We start from the raw sequence: 18,430 nt of genomic DNA on the forward strand, positions 1-18,430 counted from the left end.
GAAAGCTCCAATATGGCAGAAATGTTCACTGATAATCTCCCTGCCACCTAGAGTAGTGCCTAAATAGGAGTTTAATAAGTATTGGTTGAATGAATTCATGTTTTTAAACTTGTAATATGCTTGCTTACAACTAGGGATATTGCAAAAATTTACTGAAGGTTTTTCAGTAATGGTAATTCATGTAATAAACCAGTTAAAATGAAAATGTTTATAAATTAGTACCATGATTTTTGCTTTCATATATAAGTTCTGATGTGGTTTGGGAGACAAAGCCCAAGAAGAAGGCAAGATGGAAGCCAATGAGTGTAAAGCACACTGAGAAGTTAGAGAAAGAATTTAAGGAATATACTGAATCTTCACCATCAGAAGATAAGGTTATTGAGTTGGACACTAACATTCCGGTAATATTTTTAAGTACTGATATGAAGTTTTAATTTTTATCTGTTGTAATTAGATGAATCACAAGTTAGTTTTTCAGGAGAGACTAGTTTGTTTACAAAACAATGAATCCTATTATACATACTTTATATAGAATATTTTAAAGGGATAGTTCTCTGTATCAAGATTCAGACTTTCTTAAGCTGCTAATGATCTACTCCTTGGTTAACAAGAAGGCAATAAGTTGTTTAGTTTTATTTTTAAAGCTGTTAAACTGTTATCACTTTATTTTTTTGAGAAATTTTGGTAAAGTTATATAAAAAGTGATAAAACCAAGTTATAAGGATTATATGAATATTTTTGTGAATTGTATGGATATGGGGTATAAAGATCTCAGTCAAAATCTCATCAAATATTTAGCCTACTATTTAACATTATCTTTAAAGTTTTTTGATACAGATTTCTAATTTTAATCAATTAATAAATAAAGAGAAATTCCATGTTTGTGTGTGTGTGTGTGTGTGGGCATATTTTTCAGGTTCGCTTCACACCTAGTGGTACTAACATGAAAATTCTGCAGCCACATGTAATAGCTATAAGAAGAAATTACCTTCCAGCATTAAAAGTAGAATATAGCACATCTGCACATCAATCATCATTTAGAATTCAAATTTACAGAATACAGGTGAGTTTGAAAAGATAGTCAAATTATATTCTAAAGGAATATGGCAGTAAATGTGTTTGCATCGTCTGTTTTGTCTAGTACTTAAGTTTCATTGTTGGACTAGAGTTTTTGATTCCTTCTACTTCTTAAATTTTGTTATTCTAGTCAGGTTCTATAATTAACATATTAATATACTGACCTGTTGTTTGTTTTCTTAGATCCAAAACCAGATACATGGTGCTATATTTCCATTTGTGTTTTACCCCATTAAACCTCCTAAGTCGGTCACCATGGATTCAGGTTTGTTTGTATTTTTACATTGCCATAAAAATGGTTGTATTAGCTATTTGGTTTCTTTTACTATAAAAATATGAAGTGAAACCATTCTCAAGTTTAGTGTCTATAGGATTGGAAAATTAAACAGCTTGAAAAAAGACCAGGAAGTACTCAACTAACTTCAATAAAACTGAGTGAATACTGAAGAAAAGATTATTTAGAAATATATATATAATGTTTAGAGATATTAATTTTTAAAAAAGATTACTAATTTGTAAACCCCTAATTTAAAAGCCACTAGAACCTTTGAATAAAAAGATAAGACTCTGAGTCTGTTTTCACAAAGACTTCCTAATGATTCTAATGCATACTTCTGGTTTAAAATCACTAATTTAAAGGATCAGTTAACCTTAGAGTGAATACAGATAATTAAAAAGAACAATCCTGGAGTCTGAAATTAAGGTTGTGATAGATCTTACAAATATCAGTAATTTTAATTGATACTCATGATTTAGCAAATAATTTAGTTGTCCACTGTGATGTGTATTAAATTGCAAGAAAATGCTTATCTTTTGTTTAAAGCATCATTAATCATATTTATTAATCTCTACAGCACCAAAGCCCTTTACAGATGTCAGTATTGTCATGAGATCTGCAGGACATTCGCAGATATCACGTATTAAGTAAGTGTCTTAATACATTTATTGTGTGTGCATTTAATGTTTTAATTTAAATATGAGTTAATTGTACTCTTAAATAAATAAATTTCAGATGAGTCAAAGATTTAAGTGTAAAATATTAAATTATAAAGGTCATAGGAAAAATCAATTATTTCATAATCTTGGAGAGTCAGAAGGCTCCAAATGAATTATACCTAGGTATTAACAGTAGTCATTTCTGAATTGTGTATATTTTGTTATTTTCTTTTTTATTTGTTTTCTCTATTAAGTTGTCTATAATTACTGCATATTGTTTTAGAAACAAGAAAATAATATTTTCAATTCAGTCACCACCCAGTTCAAAAAATAGAACACTGACAGAAACATCCATCTATGTATCACTACCGTATTTCTTGTTTCCTCCACCCTATCACCAAGATAAATACTATTTTTATTCCCTTTTTAAAATACTGTTTTATTGTTTATGTGTACCTAAACATTATGCTTCTTACTTTGCCAAAATTTTTCCTAATTAAAAAAAATTTTTTTAACTGTAAATATATCCTGGGACTTGCTTTTTTCATTCAGATTTTTACTAGAATTTATTTTGTTGTATGTAGCTAGAGTTTATTTATTATAACTAGTATGTAATATTCTCTTGTGTGACTATATACCACGGTTTACTTACCGATTTCCTTTTTGTAGGCATTTTCATATTATGAGTTTGTTGCCATTATGAATAGTGTTGCCGTGACATTTTTTAATTCATTCACCTAAAAAGTTCTAAGTTTCGATGTTTTAATATTTATCTAATATTTTTTCCTATATAATTTTGTTAATGCAGTTAATCGATGATTTTAAAATGTTTTTTACCTTGTATTATAGGTATTTCAAAGTGTTGATCCAAGAAATGGATCTCAGGTTGGATCTTGGGTTTGTCTATGCTATATCAGAACTTATGACAGCAGCTGAAGTAACTGAAAAAACAGAGGTAAGACTTATAATAATATGATGGGAAGAATTAGGGAAAGAGGAGGACTTAAAAAAATGGTAACATTATACATTCTTAAATGTATTAAAATGGTTTTAAAAATTAAAATTTTTTTATTATGCTGCCATGGTTCTACATTGGCAGATAACACATTTTCAGATTATAGAAGTTGGAAGCAAGACAAATAACCTTTTTAAGATGACTTAGCAAATAGGAGGAAAGGTTTTAGGCCAGTAGTAGGGGGAAGAGGATAATCAGTCATGTTTACATCACTTTTTTCCTATTTTATTTTCCTGGGTTACTTTTGTGTTGATTAATAATTTAGAAATTTGGATATGACCAGGATATTTGATGAGAAAAGGGATAAGGCAAATAAAAGGTAAGATGTTCTTGCATATACCTACACACATATTCCATGTACTTTAAACCATCTTTAGATTACTTATAATACCTAGTACAATGTAAATGCTATGTTAATAGTTGCCAGGGTGTGGCAAATGGAAGTTTTGCTTTTTGGAACTTAATGGATTTTTTTTTTTTTTTTTTTTTTTTAATTTTCAATATACAGTTGGTTGAATCCACTGATGTGGAACCTTGTGGATACAGAAGGTCAACTGTATACTGAAACAGTGCTGGATACTTGTCCCCCTTTCTCCAAGGCTTATTATTGTTATTGGTTTATTTATTAGTTCAGTGACTGGCTGGATTATTTTATTGAAGTCTACCCCACCCCTACCCTTACCTTTCCCTGCATTGTTCAGCCTTTGATGTCACTCCTCAGGGAGGTGAAGATTTGGGACACCTACAGTTACCCTGGAATAAAAGTGGTTTTTACAGGGCTCTCTGCATTTCTTTCCATGATCACAGCCGCTAATTGCTGGATGATTGCTCTGGTTTTTTTCAGTAATGCCTTAGGGCATAAATTGCTCTACAGACTAATCCAGTCAAATTTGGCCTCCTTTGAAGGAAGTGATCTGAAGATAAGTGTTTGATATTTGTTCCAACCCCATCTCTTTCCCCAGTTCTTTCACAAAAACTAACAGGCCTACAGTTTAGCCTGTATCTTCACTGAATCAAGGATTTTCCTCCCAGTTGCCTTTCACCACAACATTCCCTGTTTCCTAGAGCACTCTTAGGCCTGAACTTTACATGTTGTTGTAAATGAAGTCAGTTTCTTTGGGAAGAGATTAGGAGCTATCCGTTTTAAAGTCTACTCCCACCCCCCCACCCCCGCCCAGGCAATATCTCTGGACCAGAGCTTTGGAGCTCTGGAGGTGGGCCAAGACCTCATTATTCTCAGTGGTGTCACACCCAAGTAGAGCCTTTGTTCTCTGAGTGGAGGCTGGGCAGAAGAGGGAAGCTCCTTCTTCCCATGTAGTTTAGCCTCAGCAGCTAGTAGCTGGGAGCAGGATGAGAAGTGCTGACCTCTGTTCCTCCCAAGAAGAAAGTCTTCCAGTTGGAGGTGGGGCAGAGAGGGAACTCTGAGTTCTTGGGTCCACCAGTCTAGATTGGAGTTCTGGCTTACTGAGTTGGGAGGGGGAACTGAGAGAATGGTCCTTTTTCAAATACCACAGACTCACTTTTCCTACCAAATTTTTATAGATTTTCTTGAATAGATGTTTTATTTGGTTATACCCTTAGGACCATTCATAGAGGCCTGAAAAGTTTGTTTTTTTAAAATAAATTTTACCAGTTTCACTGGAGAGCTAAAGAGCTCCTTACACTGTTATCCCAGAAGTGAATTTCTGGATATACTTTTAATAAGGTTATCATTTTGAAGTTTTTGTTAATCAGTTAAAATGTGAATGTTGGGCCATTTCTCAACACACAGAAGTACTAGATTTGTGAGCATTTGGAAAAGAAGTAGTGTTGATTATCAAGAATGAAAGCACTAATCACTTCATGAAAAATTACTTTCAGTGCCTTCCCTTTTTTGATTATATTAGTGACCTCTGTAGATGTCAGTAATGCATTTATCAAAAAGCTACAAGTACATTATGATTGTATTATTCCTAAGAAAGTGTTGATGGATTAGTGGCCTTTTGGAATAAAATCTATGGTCATGTGAAGAAAACCTTAGTGTCTTTTAATGCACTGGATGGAAACATATAAGATATGCTTATCAGCTTGTGAGTGACCGAACTTTCCTAACAGTAGAGATGTTAGTTTCCCTTCTAAAGCAGTAAGTTCCCAATCATGAGCAATGTTGAATCTGGATATTATGGGGGAGTATTCTGCAGCGTGTGAGCTATTAGCTTAATACTTATACAGAAATATCCCTTAAATTTTTAATATTTTATGTTCCTTTATAGGTTGAACTTTTTCATAAAGACATAGAAGCTTTCCAAGAAGAATATAAAATAGTTTCATTAGTAGATTCATCACAATTCAGTCTCTATGAATACTTTCATATATCTCCTATCAAGGTAGGGGAAAAATAAGTCATTTTTATTATCCTTGATAATCTAGGTAATAGCAGATTGATATGATCTCTTTGGGGAAATACAGCATTTAAATTAGGTTCTTTAATAGTATATAAATTCTATAACTTCACAATTACAAATATAAGTAAATAACAAAGGAATGATAACTTTAAAATTTTTATTTATTATTTATTCTTATAATAATTTTTTATCATGTGGAAATAATAGTGGAGCCACCTACAGTATGTGTTTATATGTTTACATCTAGACGTAACATTATGTTAACTTGCTATCCATTAAGGTGTTGAGTGACAATTTTCAAACTTTTGTGTATGATATTAGTATAAGTTTGAAATTAATTTATAAAGTAACCTTGATTTAAAAATTGAAGATTGAATGGAACTAAAAGTAAGTTCTTAACATAAAATTTCTTTTTTTTTTTTTTTTTAGAGAGGGGTTGTTTCTTCCTTTATTTATTTATTTATTTATTTATGGCTGTGTTGGGTCTTCGTTTCTGTGCGAGGGCTTTCTCTATTTGTGGCAAGCGGGGGCCACTCTTCATCGCGGTGCGCGGGCCTCTCACTATCGCGGCTTCTCTTATTGCGGAGCACAGGCTCCAGACGCGCAGGCTCAGTAATTGTGGCTCACGGGCCCAGCTGCTCCGCGGCATGTGGGATCTTCCCAGACCAGGGCTTGAACCCGTGTCCCCTGCATTGGCAGGCGGATTCTCAACCACTGCGCCACCAGGGAAGCCCACATAAAATTTCTATGAGTTAACTTACATAATACTTGAAGAAAATTCCTGTATAACTACTTATACTATATATAATACATATAATACAAAAGTGCTTTTTAACTAGCTTTACCATGCTAACTTAATTCTAATAGTTGAAACGTTCACTTTTGGAGATATTTGAGTTAATTTTCAACAGTTTCAACTTCTAGATTGTTAATGTTATTAAAAAATATATGAAGATTAATATTTTCCTAGATTTACAAAAGAATTGGATTGAACTAAATATCATACATTACATGGTTGAATTTAAATTTTTTACAGGGCTGTTTAGATTTTAAATTCTTTTAACATTCCAGTTATTAATTTTGATATAATCTAGGTAACTTTGAAATCTTATTTATGGTATAGTGAATTTAAGATGATATTGAATTTTAAGAGTTAAAACTGTCATTATGAAGAAAGTGCTTTAAATATTTCTCTCTTTATCTCTTTAGTTGCATTTAAGTGTTTCACTGAGTTCAGGTGGCAAAGAAGCTAAAGATTCAGAACAACCTGAAGGACTGATGGCAGTTCATTCTTTAAATCTTTTGCTGAAGAGTATTGGTGCCACTCTTACAGATGTACAAGATGTAGTTTTTAAGTATGTTTAATATTCAAATGTATAAATTGATGAAAAGTCCATTTTATATTTACATTAAAATTTTATAAGTGAAAAAGTATGTAAAGGACATTGCAGATCATAGGTTGAATATGGTTTTTTGCTGTTAAATGGAATATAATTTAAGTAACATATTGCCTGGTAACCCTTAACTGTTAAATAACAGAATAATTATTAAATAATTTCCTTAAGAAAGAGAGACAGAGGTCATGCAAGTTTGTGTGTTATATAAGGCCTTTTTGGCCTAGGGAAGGATTCCTAAGAAACTGTGTATACCCAAAGGTGTGATGTATGGTGCTTAAAAGATGTTGCTTTAAGGCCTGTGGGATCAAGACTCTTCAAAGCATATGTGACTAGAAGAAAATGAATGCCATGATAGCAGAAATGAAGGGATCAGTTTAAATGTTACAGTCAAAAATTTAATGTGAGTCATAATGTAAGCTATTAGACTATCTGACCAAAGAGACTGAGAGAGTCTGAGTGGAGACTTTAGATGAGCATGACCTTTGCAGATAGCACCTAGAGCTATTATTAAGAACAGTAGTAAGAATCAGTGAGTCTAATAAGACATAACTGTAAATCTAGATAAAAGTTAGGAAACAGTCAAATTAAAAAACACAAGTTTGAAGACATCAGAAATAGGATGAGATTTCTAATCTTGCTGCTGTCCTATCCGTAGCATAGAACTTCCCAATTAGTGGATCCAGGTGTATGCTGTGAATAGGTTATAAATAACCTGATGGTGATTCTTCAGCTGTCAGCTGATCAGGCAGGACCTGCAGCAGCTGAACCCTGGCCATTCTTGAGCAGCCTCTTCCATTTATCTCAGTGCGTCAGGCATTTCCTGTGTGGGCCATGATAGGACAGAATTGAGAAATATAGTTCATGTCCAGGCGTCAGACCCAAGGGGTCTCTAAATTGCCTGAATTATGTGAAAATATGTGTATATTGATGGCTTTTCTGAAGATAAGATCCATAGCTTTTATCAGATTCTTAAGAGAGTTCTTTGACCAGAATATGCAGAGATGTATATAGGAGTGGATTTTCTGACTGGTATGGGAAAATGTACTAAAAGGAATTTTTTTGGAGAAGAATTCTAAAGAAAATAAAACCATTCATTAATATTAAAAACATAATCTCCTTTTCTCTATATATTTATACATTTTTTTGTGTTTTTTTTTTTTCAGGCTTGCATTTTTTGAACTCAACTATCAGTTCCATACAACATCTGAACTACAGTCTGAAGTAATAAGACACTATTCAAAACAGGTTTGTCTGAGATTATTTTACAGAGGGACAGAGTGATAAAATGGTGAAGCCATATGTCTATAGAGGTATAATGATTTGGCCAGGAAGGGAATAGCCGTTTCAAAATTTTCAAACATGGTTTTTTCCCTCAGGATTGTAGAAAGGAGTTGAGCCCAACCACCATTTCAGTTTTTTGCCTTTCTACTTGTAGCCTTTGACAGAAATCTTTCCTGGATCAGTGTGGACTAGATGTAAATCTTTAAATAATAATTAGCTAAGTAATTCACCTCACTTACTTAAAAAAATAGGTCAAGGGAAACTATCAGTAAGTAACTGATAAACACAGGGTATTTTTAGTGTAATTAAGTTGTTTAGTTAGGTAGATATATTATTTTAGTGGATTTTTGTCCACCTCTGAAGACTCCTGTATTTTGTGGTATAGTTTATAGAGCATTGAGATAGCTGTTGTATGGTGGACAGATCACTGAGCGTGACTTAAGAGGTCTGGGTTTGGATCCCAGTTTTGCTGTTTACCCACCATAGCTCTGGGCATCATTTGACCTGTATGTTTCTCTAGTCTGTAAAATGGTGGCAATAATAATAACTGTCACACATAGTTGTAAAAGTATTTTGAATATTCTAAAACTTTATGTAAATAGGTCATATTATTTCTCATACTCTAACACCAAATTGCTTTTTAAAACTAAGACTACTGATGAATAAGGTGATATGGTTTAGGTTGAAATTAGTGGTGAGGGTGTTAGCCTGAAAAAAAACTGGATGTGTGTACTGAATATAAGGAAAAAAATATTAAGTCTGATAATCTGATTTGACTAATGTTTATATTTCATTTTTAGGCCATTAAGCAGATGTATGTACTCATACTTGGACTTGATGTTTTGGGAAATCCCTTTGGCTTGATTAGAGAATTTTCTGAAGGTGTAGAAGCATTTTTTTATGAGCCTTACCAGGTAAAATAGTTAATCTTGTGTTGTGCAATATATCACACTAATACTTTTGACTAAATAGTGCATCCCATTAGCAGACACAAATTACCATATATAAAATAGATAAACAACAAGGTCCCTACTGTATAGCACAGGGAACTATATTCAATATCCTGTAATAAACCATAATGGAACAGAATATGAAAAGTATATATATACATACATATACACACACTTGTGTATATGTATGTATAACTGAATCACTTTGCTATATACACTGGTAACTAAACATTGTAAATCCACTATACTTCAATTAAAAATGATAATAATAATAATCACCCCAGTTGTTAACTTGAGTTGTAGTTGTGAATGGATTTTTGGAAACACAACAAAAGGACATTATTTTGAAGCAAACAATGGTAAGAGGTTTTTGAGAAGTCTTGGGAGAAATATTTACCTTTTCCTTCAGAATTTAAACTTAAGACTTTACTAAGAAATACCAAATTTTAAGTGTTCTGTTGGAATATTAAAGGTGGATAAAATTTGTACTATAGTAGAAGGAAGATTCCCATGGACACACAGTCTTGCTTTGCACAGTGGTGTGGGACAGTAAAAATAACCATGCAAACTGACACTGTGTGAAACAATCTTAATAATCAATGGCAAAAATTTTGATTGTTCTCTGTCCCTTAAAAATTTCTGTCAAAACATTCAAAACTCTCCTACTTTCACTTTTAAACATAGAAGATAATGAAAAATAAAGTAAAACTAGTATTTACTTTGTACACTGTAATCTAAAATATTAAAAATATTAAGAATTAAAGTGTTTTTATTTCTTTTTTTAAAAAGTATATAGAGTAGTTTGTGGTTACCTTCTCATCATATAACTTATAATCCGAGTAAGCATCTTTTGTACACTTTGGTGAATAGTCATATTCCTTTCTAAGTTTGGATCAACTTCCAACATTTTATCCTTTGTACTTTGAATGTCATGAAATATCTGAGAATTATGTTAATGTGAAGTTTTCTTCTGATGTCACTTTCTCTGGGACATCTTTATTCTTTTTGTCACTATTACTTTCCTTGTATATACCAAAAAAAAAAAAATTTACCTTTAAAAGTAAGCATAGGGCTTCCCTGGTGGCGCAGTGGTTGAGAATCCGCCTGCCAGTGCAGAGGACACGGGTTCAAGCCCTGGTCTGGGAAGATCCCACGTGCCACAGAGCAACTGGGCCCGTGAGCCACAACTACTGAGCCTGCGCATCTGGAGCCTGTGCTCCGCAACAAGAGAGGCCGCGATAGTGAGAGGCCCACGCACCACAATGAAGAGTGGCCCCCGCTTGCCGCAACTGGAGAAAGCCCTCGCACAGAAACGAAGACCCAACGCAGCCAAAGATTAATTAATTAATTAATTAATTTTTTTTTTAAAGTAAGCATAACTTTATTATTATTCTTTTTTGACCCTTTAGGGAGCCATCCAGGGTCCTGAAGAGTTTGTGGAAGGAATGGCACTGGGACTGAAAGCACTAGTTGGTGGAGCTGTTGGTAAGAAACAGAATGCCTACCAAGAATGATTATGCTAGAAAGTAATGATATGTTTTGTTTTACTAAAGGTATTACAATTTTGCTAGGTGGATTAGCTGGTGCTGCCTCCAAAATCACCAGTGCTATGGCTAAAGGGGTAGCAGCTATGACTATGGATGAAGACTACCAACAGAAGAGAAGAGAAGCCATGAACAAGCAACCAGCTGGTCTTAGAGAAGGCATCACTCGTGGAGGAAAAGGATTAGTTTCTGTAAGAAATTTCCCATGGTTGTGAACATTTTAGGAATGTCTTTTAAAGCCACGATCTGTGAGTAAGGAAATAGACATAAAACTTTCATTCACTCAAATATTATTTGGATGTTGGTGGAGCAGTGGGTTGTGACATAATAAAAAATATGTCAGTAGCCTCCAGAAATATTCTGTTTAAATAAAATACTTAGGAAATATGTTAATTCTTATGGTATCTAGAAAGCAGATCTCTGCATTTCTTTTGTAAGCCAGACTTGGTTCTTCAAGGTATCGTGTCAAAGTATTGTAAATTTTCAATTGTGCTTTTCCTCTAGGGTTTTGTAAGTGGCATAACAGGAATTGTTACAAAACCGATCAAAGGCAAGTATAGTGATTCCTTTGGGTGATATATATTACTAAGGCTTTCATAAATTGATTCCATTTTTGTTCCTAATCCAGTTGTCTAAAACTCTGTCTTTTTTCTTTCCAGGAGCTCAAAAAGAAGGAGCGGCTGGTTTCTTTAAAGGTGTTGGGAAAGGTTTAGTTGGAGCAGTGACAAGGCCAACTGGAGGCATCATAGACATGGCTAGCAGTACATTTCAGGGAATAAAAAGGTAAATTCTCTTTGATGTAAAATATGAGTAAAATGCTTAAACCAAGAGAAATGAGATAAATCTCTTTGGCTTGAGGCACTTAATTATGACCCTGCAATAATGACAAGTTGCATATGATCTTCCTAATTGCTTTTGATACTTCTTAAATTGTTGGTATTGCAGCATTTCAGCTTTGTAGAGTTCTACTTTATTTGTCATTCATTCCCAGCAGCCTTGGCAGGGAAGGTTTGGCAAGTTAAGCTTTTCACTTACCTTGATTGAAATACATTACAATAATGTAATGCTATACATCAGTTATAAAATTAGCAAATATAATATTCTGTCTCCTTTTTTGAGAAATAAAGAATGGCATTTTAGATTCCCGGTTCAAACTCAGCTTGTGTTCACCCCTTCCTTTATGGTCTTATTTTGTTATGAAACTATTACATCCTTTCCCTCTATTTCTCTTCACTCGTGCAAATAATTTTAAACATGTTCTCTTTTCCTCCAAATTAAATTTAGCATAAGACTAAAATTTAGTAGTTGTGTTTTTGTTACCTCTATTATAGAAGTTTGTAACACATAAAACAATTGATTAAATTCATACTAATGAATTTAACTTAGAAACCTAACTTAGAAAATTGGTGGGTGGATATCTCCCTGACCTTTTTTCTTTTGTACTTTCTCTGGCTTTCTGCTCTATTGGAATAAGTATTGTCATTAAATTAGTTGCTCCTTTTAAGTCAGTATTTCATACTATGCCCATAATGGGGTGTTTCCAGTTTTAGTTTAGAGTTAAGTTTGGAAAAAAGGGTACAGTTTTTTCTACCTGTAACTTTAGTTTCACAAATATAATTATTGAGTCATAGTCATCAGAGAAGCTCAAAAGTCAATAAATCATAAGGAATTAACCATGACAATCAGACAAGAAAAGGAAATAAAAGGAAATCAAATTGGAAAAGAAGAAGTAAAACTGTCACTGTTTGCAGATGACATGATACTATACATAGAAAATCCAAAAGCTGCTATCAGAAAACTACTAGAGCTCATCAGTGAATTGGTTAAAGTTGCAGGATACAAAGTTAATACACAGAAATCTCTTGCATTCCTATACACTAACAATGAAAGATCAGAAAGAGAAATCAAGGAAACAATCCCATTTGCCAATGCATCAAAAAGAATAAAATACCTAGGAATAAACCTACCTAAGGAGGCAAACGACCTGTACTCTGAAAACTACATGACACCGATGAAAGAAATCAAAGATGACACAAACAGATGGAAAGATATACCATGTTCTTGGACTGGAAGAATCAATATTGTCAAAATGACTATACTACCCAAGGCAATCTACAGATTCAGTGCAATCCCTCTAAAGTCACTAATGGCACTTTTCACAGAATTAGAACAAAATATTTTACAATTTGTATGGGAACACAAAAGACCACAAGTAGCCAAAGCAATCCTGAGAAAGAAAAAAGGAGCTGGAGCAATCAGGCTCCCTGAGTTAAGTCTATACCACAAAGCTACGGTAATCAAAACGGTATGGTACTGGCACAAAAACAGAAATATAGATCAATGCAACAGTATAGAAAGTCCAGAGATAAACCCATGCACCTATGGTCACCCAGTCTATGACAAAGGAGGCAAGAATATACAATGGAGAAAAGACAGTCTCTTCAATAAGTGGTGCTGGGAAAACTGGACAGCTACAGGTAAACTAATGAAATTAGAACACTCCCTAACACCATACACAAAAGTAAACTCAAAATGGATTAAAGACCTAAATGTAAGGCCAGATACTATAAAACTCTAAGAGGAAAACATAGGCAGAACACTCTTTGACATAAACCTCAGCAAGATCTTTTTCGATCCACCTCCTAGAGTAATAAAAATAAAAATAAAAACAAAAATAAACAGAAATAATTAAACTTAAAAGCTTTTGCACAGCAAAAGAAACGATAAACAAAAAGACAACCCTCAGAATGGGAGAAAATATTTGCAAATGAAGCAACCGACAAGGGATTAATTTTCAAAATATACAAACAGCTCATGCAGCTCAGTATCAAAAAAACAATGCAATCAAAAAATGGGCAGAAGACCTAAATAGACATTTCTCCAAAGAAGACATACAGATGGCTAAAAAACACATGAAAAGATTCTCAGCATCACTAATTATTAGAGAAATACAAATCAAAAAACTACAGTGAGGTATCACCTCACACTGGTCAGAATGGCCATCATTAAAAAGTCTACAAACAGTAAATGCCAGAGAGGGTGTGGAGAAAAGGGAACCCTCCAACACTGTTGGTGGGAATGTAAATTAGTATAGCCACTATGGAGAACAGTATGGAGGTTCCTTAAAAAAACTAAAAATAAAGCTACCATATGATCTAGCAATCCCACTCCTGGGCATTTATCTGGAGAAAACCATAATTTGAAAAGATACATGCACCCCAGTGTTCATTGTAGCACTATTTACAATAGCCAGGACATGGAAGCAATCTAAATGTCCATCAACAGATGAATGGATAAAGAAGATGTGGTAATATATACAAAGGAATATCACTTAGCCATAGAAGAAATAATGCCATTTGCAGCAACATGGGTGGACCTAGAGATTGTCATACTGAGTGAAGTAAGTCAGACAAAGACAAATATGATAGTGCTTATATGTGGAATCTAAAAAAATGGTACAAATGAACTTAGCTACAAAACAGAAATAGAGTTACAGATGTAGAAATCAAACTTATGGTTGCCCAGGGGCAACGTGGGGGAGGGATAAATTGGGAAATTTGGATTAATGTATATACACTATTATATATAAAATAGATAATAATAAGGACCTAATTTATAGCACAGGGAACTCTACTCAATACTCTGTAATGGCCTGTATGGGAAAGGAATCTAAAAAAGAGTGGATATATGTATATGTGTAACTGATTCACTTTGCTGTACACCTGAAACTAAAACAACATTGTAAATCAACTATACCCCAATAAAAATTCATTAAAAAAAATTAAATGTCCTTCTTTGTGTCCAATAGGAATTTTTTTTTTTAAAGTCTAATTTTTTTCTGATTTTTGTATAGCCATTCCAGCTCTCTTTTGGTTATTATTTACATGGTATATCTTTTTCCATCCTTTTACTTTCAACTTATCTGTGTCTTTGACTCTGAAATGAGCCTCTTTTGGACAGCATATAGTTGGATCACATTTTTTTATCCATTCTGCCAATTTCTGCTTTTAATTGGAGATTGATCCATATGTATGTGTCTGTACATATGGATACATTACATTTACCTTTAAAGTTGAGAATGAGAGAAGGATGCTTGCAATCCCCTCATGTATTTCGCATTGTGCTGGAGGAGCTAATAATGCAATATAGTAGGAAATAGGAAAAGCAAAAGAAATTAAAAGTCTTAAACCAGAAAAGAAAAAGCAGTACTCATACGCTGATTCTCTGATTATTGTCTACAAAGAAAATCCAAGAGAATCTATAATCACACTTCTTTACAGTTCTACATTTGTCTAGAGAACTTATTATTTGTGTCAAAAGACAGAATTTAAAAAAGTGATGTAATAGTCTCATTTTATCCAAAAGAAGATCTTTTTTTTAGTAGTTTCATTTTAAAGTATACTTAGGAGTTTTTGAGTAGTTTTTAAAATCAAGTTATATGTTTTCCCTCTAGAGCTACAGAGACTTCTGATGAAGTGGAGAGTCTGCGACCCCCTAGGTTCTTTAATGAAGATGGAGTTATCAGACCTTACAGGTTGAGGGATGGTACTGGAAATCAAATGTTACAGGTGGGTGAAGAAATATCTTATGAATTAAGATTAATATAGTCAAGTCAGCTTTTTTTTAAAGTAGCTATATAATGCTTTAAATATATATTAGATTATTTGGGCTTTTATATGTTTTGCTTAATTCCATTTAAAGTTTCTTACATTTACTTAGGTTTTAAATGTACATTTATTTACTGTAAGATTTTTTTTTTTCTTTTTTACAGGCATCAAAAAGTTTGATATGAAAAGAGTTAATGCATGACTTTGCAAGTGAAAGCCAACAGTAGATTTTAGTCTTAAAATTTACAAACTACGTACAGCTGTTTCTGTATTTTGAATGCAAAGAAAAGCTTTTATATTGGTAACTTTTTGTATAGGATTTTTAGCACATCTGATCTTTTTATAGGATACTCTTAGTTCTGTACTGGATTTGCTAGATTTGTTGAAAGCCATTGTGCCTTATGTACCCTCACAGTTGATGGTACTTATTTACCCAGTTAGACCATTTCTATTTAGGGTGCTTCCTTCAAACCACTAACAGCTTTTATTCCAGATATAATCCTCATGTCCAGTTAGGCATGGATAAGGAAAAAAATCATGACCACTGCTATTGTGAATTCTTGGGTTCTCCTGCTTTTCTTTTGAAGATGCTCAAATGGCCATGACCCTCTTCCCGCTTTATGCTTGTGTGGTCTATTTAAAACCCTGTGGAATTGATAAGCAATTTACATGAAAACCAACATCTTTTAGTAAGGAAAATTAGCTTTTAGAGCAATAGTCAGTTTGAAGATAGAATATTTTATCTGTTTATATAACTTATGCTTTGAAAGTTGGACTTTTTAAAATCTGGATTATGCTGTAGATAACATACACAATAGGATATACCAATTTAAAGTCGTTTCTGTGGTTTAGATGTGAAATACTAAATTAAATCATTTAATTGAAAACAAGGAGTCTTGAAAATATTCATAGTAATAATAAATTGTACAGACTTGAAAATACTCATAGTACAGACTTGAAAGTATTCATAGTACTTGATATCTTTATGTTCACAGTATATACATAATTTTGCATTAAATGTACTTCCATAAACTATAAGTATTGTGTTAATGTGTGATATTTAGTTAAGTGGTTTTACATTGTGTTTAAAATGTTTTTAAAGCATCAGTATAATTGCATATTGGGATAGAACTGGCAATCTACTGAGAGACTGTCTTCTAAATGGCAGGTTGACAAACTCTACAATGACAGTATATCATTCTTTGGAAATGTTGCAGAAGTCACCTATAGTTATACAATTGAAACATACATATCTACTCAGCACCTGCCTTCCCTTATTAGAACACAGTTAACATATTACTAATTCATTTTAATAAACTGAATAGTTATCAAATCACCTTTCATAAAACTAAAAATATTTCTTGAGAAACTATTTTATAAACTTAGTAGGAAGTAAGGATGAGTAGTGAGGAGAGTTTAGACATACATCCGCATTATTAGAGAACAGATGATAAGAAAGCCATGACATACCAAAAGTTTTTCACAGCTGATAACTTGATTTCAGTAACAAGTAAATTTGTTCTACACTTTTTTCCATTGATTGTTTTCTAAAGCTCTAAAGTTTGGGATTTAAGATCATGACTATTGACTGTATTTTTAAACATGCCTGTTATTTTCATTAGGCCAGTTGTAGAATTAATTGCTAAAAGAGCTGTTTAAATGACTAAAATCTCACAATCCTTGTCAGCCATTACTTATTTTTCAGCAGGAGTATTAAACACAGTATTAGTCGGAATACCTATAGGAATTCACCAGATGCCTTAGGATGTTTGTGTTTGGCATTATTCTCTTACAGGTGTAAGAAGTGGGTTGTTGCTTTAGTGGTAATGGTGCTTTTTTTGAATCAAAACTTTACTATTAGCAAACACTTTAAAATATACAAGTACCAGTGCTGTGGCAAAGAAGTAGATGACATATAAGCAGTATTTCAAATCTCATCTGCCTAGATTTAATCTGATTTCATAATAATGCCCTTAGAAAATATTTAATACTTTCAAATGTTTGTCCTTTTGTTTTCTAATTTTCTAAAAAGGGTGCACTGTGTTCACTAAATTATATATGCCTATATATGATAATTAAATATGAGATACACTCTTTTATTGTGTACCTTTCTATCTAGAAAGTGGCACATAATTATAGTGCTTCCTAGTAGTCCATTAAAGCTGCCTACTAGAGAAATAGAATAATTCTAACATAGTCACAGAATAATTTACTGGTATCATCAAGCTGTTCTATACATTAAGTGTACCAACCAGTGGAGTTTAGTTAACTAGCCTATCAGGTTATGAAATATTATATCCATAATTACTGCCTCACTTAGAACTGAAGTCTTCTTCAAAATTATTGACTTCTTGAACATTTCATAATTTTACATGTTTTCCAAGCAATTTGCCATACTTAACTAACATTTGTGCTTCTTTTTTTCTTTACCATGCTTACAGAAAATTCAGGTCTACAGGGAGTGGATTATGACTCACAGTAGAAGTAGTGATGATGATAATGATGATGACGATGATTAGTCAGATCTGAAATGTTCAAATTCATATGTTCTTTGCCATTTTATTTGGAATGTTTCATTAACATGTTTTGTATGACTACTACCATAATGCCCATATGGAGTTAAAAGTACTTTTTCCTTTTAAATGTTTTTCTATGTACTTTCAAAAACAAAAATTTATGCATTATTTAAGCACGGAAAAATGTATTTTATAGCCAAAGTAGGGCATACCATATACTATAGCATTTGCTTTATGTGTTTTATAGCTTTGTAATAACAGTTTGTCTTTAAGATTTAAAGTTAGGCAATTTTTTTTTTAATGTTCACTAGTTTCATTTTAAATTATCTGTTTATTTGTTAGCAAAATGCTGTTTTTAATGTTCTCTGTAAATTTTCTGGGCTGTAATATAATGTAATTGAGTAATAAAAAAAAAAAAAGAGAAAGAATAGTAATAGCCAGTCAATATTTTATATTTATTTAGCATTTTAAAAGCATCTTTTGTCAAATTTCTTTTAATAATAATAAACTTATATAACTTGAAGCAATATGAATTTGTTGTTCTATTCCAAAATCATATAGGTTGAACTACTATTATAAGAAACATTCATGATTTGTCATAGAGGTTAGATAATGAAATAATATATAGTCTGAGAATGAAGAAAAATGTTCTTTGGTTCTTTTATTTCATTTTATTATGTACACATTTTGTGAAACAGTGAACAAAGTTGGTTTTACAATCAT

General features: G+C 32.7%; 1 protein-coding gene across 5 annotated transcripts in view; it reads left to right on the plus strand.

Moving 5' to 3' along the window:
- The window catches only part of VPS13A (vacuolar protein sorting 13 homolog A), a 258,210-nt gene that overhangs the window by 217,657 nt on the left and 22,123 nt on the right, over positions 1-18,430 (plus strand). For 3 of the 5 annotated variants that reach the window (XR_009503701.1, XM_059924955.1, XM_059924956.1), the window contains 14 exons: positions 248-401; positions 917-1,063; positions 1,261-1,342; positions 1,932-2,001; positions 2,863-2,968; positions 5,281-5,394; positions 6,622-6,767; positions 7,973-8,054; positions 8,891-9,004; positions 10,450-10,525; positions 10,612-10,775; positions 11,089-11,134; positions 11,244-11,367; positions 15,038-15,152. Coding sequence is in view for 4 of the 5 variants with exons in the window: in XM_059924955.1 (XP_059780938.1) it covers positions 248-401; positions 917-1,063; positions 1,261-1,342; positions 1,932-2,001; positions 2,863-2,968; positions 5,281-5,394; positions 6,622-6,767; positions 7,973-8,054; positions 8,891-9,004; positions 10,450-10,525; positions 10,612-10,775; positions 11,089-11,134; positions 11,244-11,367; positions 15,038-15,152 (1,540 nt within the window). In the remaining variant the exon portion in view is untranslated. Of the gene's footprint in view, positions 1-247; positions 402-916; positions 1,064-1,260; positions 1,343-1,931; positions 2,002-2,862; positions 2,969-5,280; positions 5,395-6,621; positions 6,768-7,972; positions 8,055-8,890; positions 9,005-10,449; positions 10,526-10,611; positions 10,776-11,088; positions 11,135-11,243; positions 11,368-15,037; positions 15,153-15,355; positions 15,919-17,632; positions 17,805-18,430 lie in introns of those variants that run through there. The other 2 variants (XM_059924957.1, XM_059924958.1) reach the window with 2 other exon arrangements.

The sequence above is a fragment of the Balaenoptera ricei genome, chromosome 6 (assembly GCF_028023285.1).
Source record: "Balaenoptera ricei isolate mBalRic1 chromosome 6, mBalRic1.hap2, whole genome shotgun sequence".
Classification (NCBI taxonomy): Eukaryota; Metazoa; Chordata; class Mammalia; order Artiodactyla; family Balaenopteridae; genus Balaenoptera; species Balaenoptera ricei.